The 12,510-nt window shown below is 38.8% G+C and overlaps 1 protein-coding gene across 1 annotated transcript in view; it reads right to left on the reverse strand.

The window, feature by feature from the left end:
* KLHL20 (kelch like family member 20) overlaps positions 1–12,510 on the reverse strand; it is a 30,712-nt gene that overhangs the window by 9,033 nt on the left and 9,169 nt on the right. Inside the window, exons 2-3 of the mRNA XM_072420808.1 lie at positions 10,270–10,457; positions 6,527–7,172 (exon numbers count right to left, since the gene is read on the reverse strand). Coding sequence (XP_072276909.1) covers positions 6,527–7,172; positions 10,270–10,292 — 669 coding nt within the window. The 5' untranslated portion in view covers positions 10,293–10,457. The remainder of the gene's footprint in view (positions 1–6,526; positions 7,173–10,269; positions 10,458–12,510) is intronic.

Below are 12,510 nucleotides of genomic sequence, written 5' to 3' on the forward strand. Positions count from 1 at the left end.
CACAGAGCAATAGAGATGATTGGGCACAAGGCTCCCCCATTCATGTCTAGTGCTGAATGACTGAGAAACATAAAACCTCAGCCAATCACAGAGCACTAGAGGTGAATGGACAGCCTTGTCCTCATTTAACCCCTAGTGCCCTGCAATCCCTCACTGTCAGGAGGAGTTCCATGTTCTACACATATTTTAACCCTTTCAGGGAATGAGTAAGGGGTTTTATGTACCCCTGAACTCAATCCCCAGGGTGGGGTGGTGGAGATGTGGGAGTCTCCTTAATAAAGGGGGCTTCCAGATTCCAAAGACCCTAAAAAACGTTTTTAAAAGCCGCCATTGGAAGCTTTCATAAAAGGCTTTAAAATGCTTGTAAAAGCCTCCATTGAGTTCAATAGGAGCGTTTTCAAGCTTTTATCCTGCATTTTAATTTTTTAAACGTTGCAAGCAAAGTTTAAAATAACGCTCAAAAATGTGCCTGAAGGAAAAGTCCTGGTGTAGATTAGCCCATTGGAATGTATGGCGACTTCAAACATGGGCTTTAAAAGCCTCAGGTTAAACGCTGGGGAAACAGTCCGTGTAGACTAAGCCTAAGTGAGCAGGGATCCATATTAAAAAAGGTAGAGATATGACTATTTTGAAACCTATTATTGTAGAACATTTAAAAAATTAAGTCCATCCAAAATATATATTTCAGGTTTTGGTGCTAGCCTGCCAAATCTTGTGGCTTTTTTTTTTATCCATTGAGGACCCTGGTGGTATGACTTCTGTACCCAAGATCCCAGGTCTGACTTAGGCTATGTTCACACACGACTGTTGCCTGTTACGAACAGTAGTGTTTGTCTTAGGCGAAAATTTAGTGAACAGCGGTCCTCTGGCAGATTGATGAGCAGGCACGATTGCTGTAATTTCTTGTGGAGGAAAGCACAGAAAGGTGACACTGTCTTGTCCATCCCCTCTCAACAGAAGATAATGGTACTATGAGTATGGTGCTCGTTCGTTCTTCTGTCATAGGAAACTATCACAAAAGATTGTTTCCAGCCACAGAAACCTGTCCTAAGCCAAACACATGTCATTATTAGGCTAGGTATTTTAAATAACCTAATATATAAAACTGTTTATATACATATTGTTACACCAAGATTTACTGACAGCCAGATGAAAAGGCTTTCAATGCAGAACTAGTTACCAAGATGAAATTTCTATAATGGTGTAAGAAGCCAAAGCATAGGTACTTCAATGCCTTTGAGACATTCAATATTTGTCCAGGTGGTATATGCATACAGTGCTATGTAAACAAGGTCAGGAATCTTTATTAGCCGTTTTGGACTTTGCTAAAGCATTTGACACTGTACCCCACAGACGGTTAATATGCAAGTGAGGGTTGATGGGTTTAGAAAAGTCAATCTGTATCTGGATGTAGAACTGGCTTAAAGATTGCATGCAGAGAGTGGTAATTAATAATTGATATTCTGAATGGTCTAAGGTTAATAGTGGTGTACCCCAGGGTTCAGTATTGGGACCTTTACTGTTTAACATCTTCATAAATTATATAGAGTTTGGGATTAAAAGTACAATTTCTGTGTTTGAAGATGACACCAAACTATGCAATGGAATTAAGTCCATATAGGATGTCTATAATTTACAAGCAGACCTAAATGTACTGTTTGATTGGGCAGCCAAGTGGCAAATTACATTTAATATAGATAAATGTAAAATTATGCACTTGGGAGCTAACAACATGCATGGTTCATACTGTCTAGGGGAAATACATTTGGGGGAGTCAGAAATGGAAAAGGATTTGGGGGTTCTGGTAGATCACAGACTTATTAACAGCATGCAATGCCAAGCTTCAATATCTAAAGTTAGCAAAGTACTTCCACTTTCTTGTATTAACAAGCACAGAATATAACTGGGTATTAAGGCTTTAAAGTAAAAATAACAGTGACTGTTGATCCAGGGAACATCTGATTGCCTCATGGAATCAGGAAGAAATTTTTTTTCCCCTGTTGAAGCAAGTTGTACCAGGGTATTTTTTTGCCTTCCTCTGGACCAACTATGTCTTATAGGGTTTCATATCTGGGATATGTTTATTTCCCTATTGGTTGAACTTGATAGACTTATGTGTTTTTTCAACCTAACCTAATATGTAACTATGTAACTATATACCTGGATATACCCAACGTTGAGGACCAAGTGTCTTTAGAGCCATGCCTAAATGCAACACGGAGGACCAGGGTACAGCTTTTAGTTCCACGACTTATTGGTATCCAGATACCAAATTCACACCCATTCCTCAACCTATGGCCAACTACGAATATGGAGGATAGTGGTACCTCCTTTTAACCCTATGCCTAACAAAGATGCAGGTACTGCACTAAAGGAGGAGTATAGCTATGCTTTTAATGCTGTGTGCAAGAATAAATAATGGTAAAATGATCTGGCGTGATCTCGGGAATACGCAGAAGCGGCATTTTCTTCACTTTACTTCTGCTTTATGTTATAAATGCATCCGAAATTTGCCTGCTGAGCTGCAGTCTAATGCTACGCATGTTACCATATGTACCATGTATTGCAATGGTAAACAAAAAGAAGTGAATGCTGCATGGATGTAATCCTGACCTTACAGTTTTCTTTTAGGGTCCCTAAAAAGTTTAAAAAAAACACAAGTTGATTCTGCCAGTGAAGTTCAACTAAAACAGCTTCCTGGGATGAGGTACTAATGCTGTGCCACATTGGGCTATACCTACTGGGACTACAGTGGCATAAAAACACTTAGAAGGAGACATGGCTTGCAGCTGATTATCAAGCCTCTAGCTAGTCCTGCCCTCTTTCTCCTGGATTGACAGCCCTGCCTCTGTTGATGAAAGCCTCCAGCGATAAAGTGCAGTGTCTGGGTGGGAGAGCATATGAGATACAAAGAGAATGTGTCTTAGTGGGGAAAGTAAAGGATATTCTAACTTGCTTTATAAGCTTCATGCATCACACAGTGACTGGATTTGGTATTTGTTTAGGTTGTCTTACAGAAGTGCACACTTTGAGAAAATTTCAAACTGTATTTTTTTCTAAATATGCTCATTTCTAAACAATTCTAATCAGATTACTAAAGAAATATGAAGCCAGGCTTTAACCATTCTGTACAAATAACTGCAAATCATCCTTGTGAGCTGGCATAAAACTGTAGGGCGACAAGTGGTGGGTAAGAGAATGTGATCAAATCAATATAAATATTCTTATCTATATTTTGTAATGCTTATAACTGTATTGTTCTTTATTGCAGCAATATCTAGCTCTACTAGTTCAATAAAATAATGTGTGTGCCAATAAAAACAACCATACATGGGTCATGTAAATATTCTTAACAAACATTGTGGGACAAAGCATGGCCTGAGCTTGTGAAGACCTGATTTATTTGGATATCTCCAAATAAATACTAGACTAATATTACACACCTTTTTGAGAAGGAAGGTAAATAAAACAAATACAGCACACTCCTTAGGTGTGGGTAATAAAAGCAGACACCAGAGCACATATTCCTTTGTATGCCAGCAAAAGGGGAAACCAATGGAGATGGAAACCGCTCAGCCAGTCAAAAATAGAGACTAAGCTGATAATATGGGAGTGATAAAAATACCTCCACTTACATATTTCAGGTCTCAAAAGAAACATTCATGTACATTTTACAATTTAGGGGGGTCTGGTAAACATGTAAGTAAAGTATTTTTAAATCACTCCCAGGCTTTCAGCTGGATCCCAGTGTTTGACTATTATACCTGGATGACCTCCAAAGTTTCCTCTATATGGCAACTGGACTGCCTTCTAAAATCGGACTGCCATCTATGAATAGCATAACATTATCTTTACTCATGCTCAACATAAAGGATACGTACACACATAAAATAATCAGTGTTCAAGGCGAATGGTCGTGCTCGTTTTGGGTGAATATCTGACGGCTGCAGGATGTCATTTATGGAACCTTCACAGTAGATCAATGGGCGATTTGGAATGACCACAATGCAAGTCGAAAGAGGAAAGCACAGCGGGGCGCCACTTGCTTGTCCTCCCACTATAGAACATAGAGTGGATGTTCTGTGTACAGCACTCATTGTGTGCCTGTCATGTGAAACAATCACAAAACAGTTTCCAGCAACCAAATTAAACCAACTAATGTGTCTATGCAGCCTAAACTACAAAATGCAGATTTCTCAATATTGTAGTGGGAATAGCACCACAATGTTTTATCAAAATCACACAGTTTATTGCTAAATTAGGCAATGAATAGAAGAGTCTGAAATACAAAACATTGCTGTATTTTCTTGACTAAATGTCATTTTAGGACATTATGTATTGACTTACTTTCTGGCTTCGGAATGGGAGATTGTCATCTGAGCACCCAGAAATGTAAGTATTGCTAATGTTTAGGAAGTTTGAGAATTTTTGTGATTGCTAATACTGTAACAACTGTATAGAGAAAAAAATATTTCTGCCAGTAAAAATCAAGACACAAACGGAACCTTAGATAACTTTGCCACGTCTGCTTAGCTGTATAAGTAGCAAGCTGTGTTACTGCCCCGAATGTATTTTAAAACCCCAAGAATACATACCAGTACTAGAGAAAAACTTGTCCCTCCCCTATGTGTCAGGTGCCAGCTCCAATTAGCAGGTGACATTTAGCTGACTGAAGGTCCTCCGACACCTTGAAAGTCATTCTCCCTGACTGGTACAAGAAAGAATATGCAAAACATGTACAGACACACAAGAGTAGGTATCTCTTAATTAATGTTTACTTACAAAGAGCAAATAGTTCTGTCATTGGGTATTTGTAAGAGTTCAGCTGGATAACCTGTAAACACTTTGTAATGCTCAGCAAATCAGAACACACAAAAAACTTGGTGCCAGGTTTGAAGCAGTGTCATGTGTACACAACACAAGCAAAAAACTACCAAGTTTATATGAACCTAGCACAACATACAAAGTCAGGTAACAGCGGACAGAAGAACATTGGGTTCCTCCACTAACAATCAACAGGGCTCAAGAAATGCAGAAAGCAGCTGGAATATGTTTTAGATGCATTGGCTACCCTAGCCCTAAAAAACATACATGTTCATAAATTACAGCAGAGCTATGGTCTTATACAACAACACCAACAAGTAATACAGCATATCGCAGCTAAAAAAAAAACTTGACTGAAAACCCACCTGGGACTCTGGCAGTGGAACGCAAATTAGAAGACACAGTATACCATGGGAAAAAGATTGATGGCTTCCCATTAGAAACCTGCACGTAGCATGCTCATTTCAGTAATATTAGGGCAAGTCACAGGCTATTTATTCAACCTAGCAACTAGCTTATATATTTACAAATAAACATTTGCAAATAGGCAAAGTATATGTTTTTCTTAGTTCAAATCCTCCAAACACTATATTGATATATAAACAAAGATATATTTAATTTATTTGGAAAGTTAGAAATTGGTGGGGGTGGATAGGGGTCAGCATGGGCACTCTTCTGCTACATTGGGCCAAACAGGACTATCATCACCCTAGTCTCGGTTCCAGTGCATACCCGGAATTCCTGACAAGACCTGATGTTTTGAAGATGCTCTGATCTAGTCAATTGATACTTACACTTCTTTTTTCTTACAACATAACAAACTGTAAAATAAATTTTCATGAAAAACAATGTACCACTGTTAGACATATAAATCCGGACAGAAATGAACCGCCCAGGAGGTTAAAGAATAATGTTACCATCCCAGAACTAACATGAGCCTTCTCTCTCTTTTGTTCACCCAACTACAGGAAAAGCTAAGAAGGTATATTCTTGAAGTTTTCATGCTGATAAGTGAAAATTATAAGAATTCCCATTGGAATAACATTTCACGTTCAAAATCCCATTGTGTCTTGCCTGTAGCATTGAACTGATCCACATAGAAGAACTCTTGCACCTTTTAAATTCTGGTCTTAAAATTGCTCACCAGCTACTTCCTATGGACTACAAGCCCTGTCTTTGCATGTAAACAGGGGTTTCTATAGTAAAACTGGAATTCAGGGAAATTTAGTTTGAAACACATTGTTTTTTTTTTCTTTACTTTTGGGCATCACCATTTCATTGAGTCATCCACTGAAACCTGAAATGAGATGTAGTGCAGTATGCAAGCACATTTGACCCATGAAACAGGTATTCTGGCCATAACTTTGCTGCAATATACTTTTGTTTATTCACGTAACAACCCAATTGCTATTAGACTTCATTTCTTGTGATCAAATGTTTTGATTTGTTGTTTAACCTGCTTCATCAGTTTGTAAAATTACCTCACAAGGGGCTAGGTGGACAGAATATTTTAGCTCAGAGACCTGCATTTACCAATTTTAGGAAACAAAAAATTTAGTTTAAATGTACAGCTCAGGACAAGGGATAAAACAAACATCCTATTGTGTAGTTTCAGAATAGCATGCATTGCGCTGTGTAAATACAGTATCATTTAGCTGTCATCAGCATGTCTCTTTTGTCATTTAACAAGGACATAACGCACACACAGCAGCTGGGAAACTTTATCTGGTTTAAAGCCCTGACTTTTTGTGGTAAACATTTTCCATCCTCTTACCTCCTGGAAGTTGTGCTGGGTAAATTTGTCTGCAATTCTCAGCAACTCTCTGCAGGAATGAGTGTCAGCAAAGGCCCGGATACCTAGACAGTTGGAGGGATCAAGCTGACGTTTAAGGAATTCACAGCAGGCTTCCTGGATTTCTGCAAGCTGAAGAAGGCATGCAGCTGGTAACAGGGTTTGTACATTGCCCTCTTCCACTGTGATTTGGGATGTGTATGAGAAGTCAATAAGCAATTCCATGGCTCGCTCATCAATGTCCCGGATGACTACCTCAGTCTGACGACTTTCAGCTAACTCTCCGGTAAACATAGCCCGAAAATAAGGGCTGCAGGCAGAGAGAATGACCCGATGGGCATAGATCTTCTTGGCACCAACAACAAGCACTACGTCACAGAGTTCTCTATGCTTTCGTAGAAGGTTGATGACCTCCAGCGTCTGCCGTGGATGTTTATCTGAGACATAAGGCATACGAGCCGGTTGTGGGACCCCCTCCGGCAGCTTATTGGGGTCTCCCAGGGTGCAACGGCTCGTCACATCCATTCCAGTCTCACCTGGGCGAGTACTGAGACACCTAAGAGTAAAAGTAAAATGCAAAAGTCAATGACCATTTATACAAACCAAGAGCAAATTCAGATTTGGCAGTCATCCACCAATATTCTACATTTTAAAGCAACTACAGTCAGTGACAATCCCAAAACACTACATTTTATAAATGTCATTATAGGCGTAACCTTAACAAACCGCAAGTCAGTGTAAGGTTTATCCAACATATAGGAAACCAGTAAATCATTAGTAAAGAAACAGCTTTAAAGGGGAATGAAAGGGAATATGTGTACTACATGCATAGGTATAGTGGGCTTGTATAAGCACCAAGCATATATTCCTTTGTTTATAGTTTATTCCATCCTTTTCTGGTAAAGATTTAGAAATTGGTTTTAAAAACCAGACTGCTCATTTCATGTTCAGTTAGCACAAACAGGCTGCTACCATTATTAACTCATCTCTAGCTGAAAATGACAGCTAACACATTTGTTCTATTTTCATAAAAACCTAAAACAAATCAAAGGCCCCATCCACTGTAGAAGCTGTTACATACATATGTGACCTGCACTGCAAAGGAGACCTTTGTAGGAATAACACATCAATTATTGGACATTTGTATTCTACACTATTTTATTCCAATCCTTTATTTATATATTATTCACATTTACATGCAGACCAAATAGACAGAATAAATGATGAATTGGAACAAACTATAAATTTGTAGTTTCCCAGCTCATCTTTCATTTACAAGGATCTAATCTTATAATAAGAAAATAAAATCTGTTGCTGCAACTGCTCCAGCAACAGCAGTGTTATCATTTATCCCAATCAATGTGACAGTCACAATTTATCTGCACAAAGTAAGTGAAGCATTTGTGGAGTAATAGATGGGGAAAAAATGAAATGACACATGTAATGCAATACTTATTGGAAGTTTATGTCACCTTCCTCTCATAGTAGTGTAGTCTCTCAGCGTGTGGTTGTGGGACCCCCATAGAAGCTTTCTATTCTCTGGCTTAAGTCGAGTATTAAAGAGAGGCAATTATAAAAGGACAGTAAACCAGCCAATAATCAAAGACTAACATTTGTTCGTGTAACCCAAAGTGTGTTTTTAATTTACAGGTGTCTGTTATCAGTGCTGAACTACAGCAGGGAAGAAATCCCACTGTTAGCCTGACACTGCTAACACCCTTGTGCAAAAATGAAAAGAACATAACACTAAGCACTGAGATATAAGACTGCATAGTGATAACAGCTCTAGACTGGAAAATCACAATATTAGTAAGTCCTTCTCTTATTCACATGTTCTAACTCTGAAAGCATGCATGAAAAACATTTTTTTCAGGTATAAAAATAATATAAATCTTGTACACTAAGCTCGTATTCACTGATAGACTGCACACTCATTGCAGGCTTACAAAATCAGATGCCATGACTGGCACAATGCATAGTGGAAATTCTAATGTAAGTATTCTTCCCCCACCTCCTAGATTGTAAGTTTTTCGGGGCAGGGTCCTCTCCTCCTCCTGTGTCACTGTCTGTATCTGTCTGTCTATTTAAGGTACAGGGCTGCATAAATGTTGGCGCTATATAAATCCTGTTTATTATGATAATAATATTAATATAGGTGCACTGCTTGAGTAGTAAATTGGAATTTCGGGAGTGCAGTTTGGAGGGACACGTAAAAATAGGATGAAATTAAAAAAGGAGGTTAATGTTTTTAAAACACTGGCCAAAGGCTTGGATATGACAAACAACACTGAGTCTATCTGGTATTTTTACAATCACTAAATGTTGGAAAAAAGTTTTATGATAGTTTAGGGGACACGTTTACAAGCATTTATAAACTACTTGAAAATGCCAAACTAAACTAATTACATGCATTATTTACATTTTTCATACTTTTTTTTTATCCAGGATTCACATGCTTACTGAAAATGGACATAACTTTAGACTGGATTCAATTTAAAAATGTGTGAATGAGTTTTCACTCACAAATTATATATTAACTATTTTATTTTCATGTGAAAAAAAAGTATATTTTGGGTAATGGTTGCATAAATCATGTGTAAAAACATGTATTAATGACATCTAGTTGCCCTGGTAAATACATTTTTAGGAATCTGTAAAGACATAATACAAAACAAATTTGTGTATTTTGATTTTTTTTTAAATATCTTTATTTACCTAAATCATATTCCTGGGTTTATTTAATGGCGGTGTCCATGTTGATAATGGGCACCAGGCAAAAAGGTAATGGAAATAGTAAATTGTACAGTTGTGATCACAACAAATAGAACACCTATCAATGGGTATACCGTTTCTAATGATAACTTTCTTTTCTGCTAATTTTACCTACTTTCTGCGTCTCTGGCAGATGAGTGAAGGAAATCTCTACAATGAGGCACAGACTGGACAAAAAAAAAAAACTGGATAATACTCTCTAACTAGAATAAAAAAAACATTTTCATGACAGATACACTTTAAAATCTCCTGTGCAGACCAAGCTTGACTGACAGTGCAAACAGTTCTAAGGCAAATATGTAACTTGAAAAGCAGAAAACACCGAAAGCTGCAATGAAAGAGTGAAATGTTTTGAAAATCATGACAATTAGCAAGATTTTCTAAATATGTGCAGTCTAAGAGAGATTTCCCTTCACTTGGAAAATACTTTCCCATGTTAGAATGCCTGCAACCAACTAAGGGACAAAGAGATTAGACTGAATCACAGCATAAGGGAGGTCCATGGAGGAGAGGAATAGGTGTACTAATCCAATGTATTCTTCATCCTCAAGACAAAATAGGAGTACATGTTACAGTAATAGAAATTCTCATATTTCTAAAAAGTTTTTAATTATTCTAAATGATTTACCAGCAATCTAACAGTCTCATCTTAACATGCTGCACTACCTAAGGTATTCACTCATCTGAAAATAAATTTGGGGGGCATTATTGTCTAGTCACGGCTAGTACTTCTGCATTCACAAACATTACTTGGTGACTTGGCCAGTATGTGATCACTGTGCATAAAGTGCAACCTTTTTTCTCAATAACAACCTCAGTAGGTAGACAAGAAGACTCATGACGTGAGTGAGAGATAGGGAACTATTTTTTTCGGTACATACCTACGCATTGGCTTTCTGTCCATGCACAGTGAAGAGAATTCTTCACTCTAAGTTTAAATGTAGTAATTGATAAGACAGATGCATGAAGTCATCCGGGACTTTTGTAGAGCTGGAACAGAAGTGACTGCAAATCTTGGTTGAAGTTTGTTTAGGATCCCCTTTGATGAGAAAAATAGTTCTTGCCACATCTGAAAGAAACAAAAAAGAAGGAGCTATAAATACTTTAAATAAAACAACTGTGTTAAATATATTGGGATATAACACCGTTTTAAACACACTAAGAAAGCCAACAAAATCCTAAACACATATGGACCTGTCCCTCTTCTTGTCTAAATGGCCTAAAGTGTGAAAGCAGAGCCTGAAGAAACGTATACATAAGCTAAATAGGCTGCCAATAAATGATTCAAGAAAAAGCAAAAACCATCAACCAAAACGAATATTCCAGAATATATTTGTTGTGTAACATACTATGAATATGTATATAAAGCAATGTCAGGGACCATACAGACCCTGGAGAAATTAACATATAAATGTGATGAACTCTAGTATTCTATAAACTATTGTGAAGTACAGGATGAAGAAAGACGAGAAAGGGCCTTAAAATATTGTATTTCTCATAGCAAATATTATTATACATCAAGCACTTACCCATCTACACAGCATCAACGCTGCCTCGCTTTTCTCCTCAATCTAAACAAGATTAACAACGTAGGCACACATTATACAAATTTATTTTGATCTCTACCACCAGCATTGTTGACAACATAACAAACATGTGAGAACTACCGCATTACCCATCAGGGATATTATCATTTCATACTCTTCATCAGTGTTTTAACATACTGCTGTAGTCCCAGCCAATTATATTGTAACATAGCATACACGTCTGTTACATACCCATTAGGAAGCCTTGTAGGTGAAACTAGTCGAAACAGGACGTTATATTGGCCATATTGACGCTATATGTTATCAGTGATACCTAGAGCATGTTATCTATGTTCAGTTCAGCAGTCTCCATCCCATGATTGTATAATGAGAGATGAATATATACACTACTGGCTTGATGTATAATATTATTTGCTATATGAAATACAATATTTGAAAAATAGTCTTGAATCCCCTTTCTCTATCCTATACTTGACATATGCTAAGCGCATAGGGGTGGCTATACAAATATTATTGTAAATTAAGAGAGAGGGAAGGATAACCCTTTTTGGTATTCTGTATTCCATAAACTCCTAAATAAATAAAATATCAAACAAACAAACACCTCAGTGTAAACAGTTCTCAGAATATGGAAATCAAACCTTCACTTTATAGTTCATCAACTCACGTGGATTTAGGTAAAGCTGTTGCAAGTATTTAAGAAATTAAAATGTGTGAAGAGGGGGGGCGTGGCCTGGTGGGCTACTAAGATGGACGTTTGATCCGTGTCCTCCGCTGGTGCCGATCATAATTCGTGGCATCCCGGACGGCAGCAGGCGTTATTATGGGCAAACAACGCAGGGCGAGAGAGGGGAGGCTTCCACAGCGCCGCAACAGTTTTCGCTTCAGCCCTCCATACGGGCTTACATTGGGGATCCCTCTCCGGCCTCCTACCCGGCATCTAAGATGGCGCCGACTCCTTCCCCACACACGTGGCAGCGGGGAGAGAGAGAACGGAGCCCAGCTAACACAGAGCCGCAGCCGGCGGATCGCTATTCGGATGACAGGGGGTCATCATCATCTCCTCCTCACAGCCCGGATTCTCCTCCACTGGAGCCGGTGAGTCACACAGATCACAATGGGGAGACCTGCTCTCCTGCAGCTTCCCCCACCGGGATGAATGCCCATCTAGCTGATACCCGGGATTCCATTAGAGGAACTGCGGGGTCTACGGCTCGTTCAAGCGGCCCCCATATATCTAAGCAGGCCACTTCTCCTGAGGAGATCGGGGATATTCAGGAGCCAGGCTCCCCCTCGGGTTCCTGGGACCCCCCTTTGAGTGCCCCCTCAGTTGTTGGTGGGGAGTTGATGATGGCAACACCTGGCCTAAAGGCCTGGCCAGGCCCTAATATGAGGAAAGAGAAAAGTCATAGCCTGTTGGACAATCCCCCATGGCAGCATTATTTACAATCCTTACCTACTAAGGATGATTTCCAGAAATTAGTGGCAGAGGTCCAGGCGACATGCCGTTCTGAAATTGGGGTCCTGCGTGCTGATTTGCATTCCTTGGCTGTTAGAGTTGATGACCTGGACGAA

This window comes from Pyxicephalus adspersus, chromosome 8 (assembly GCF_032062135.1).
Source record: "Pyxicephalus adspersus chromosome 8, UCB_Pads_2.0, whole genome shotgun sequence".
Taxonomy (NCBI): domain Eukaryota; kingdom Metazoa; phylum Chordata; class Amphibia; order Anura; family Pyxicephalidae; genus Pyxicephalus; species Pyxicephalus adspersus.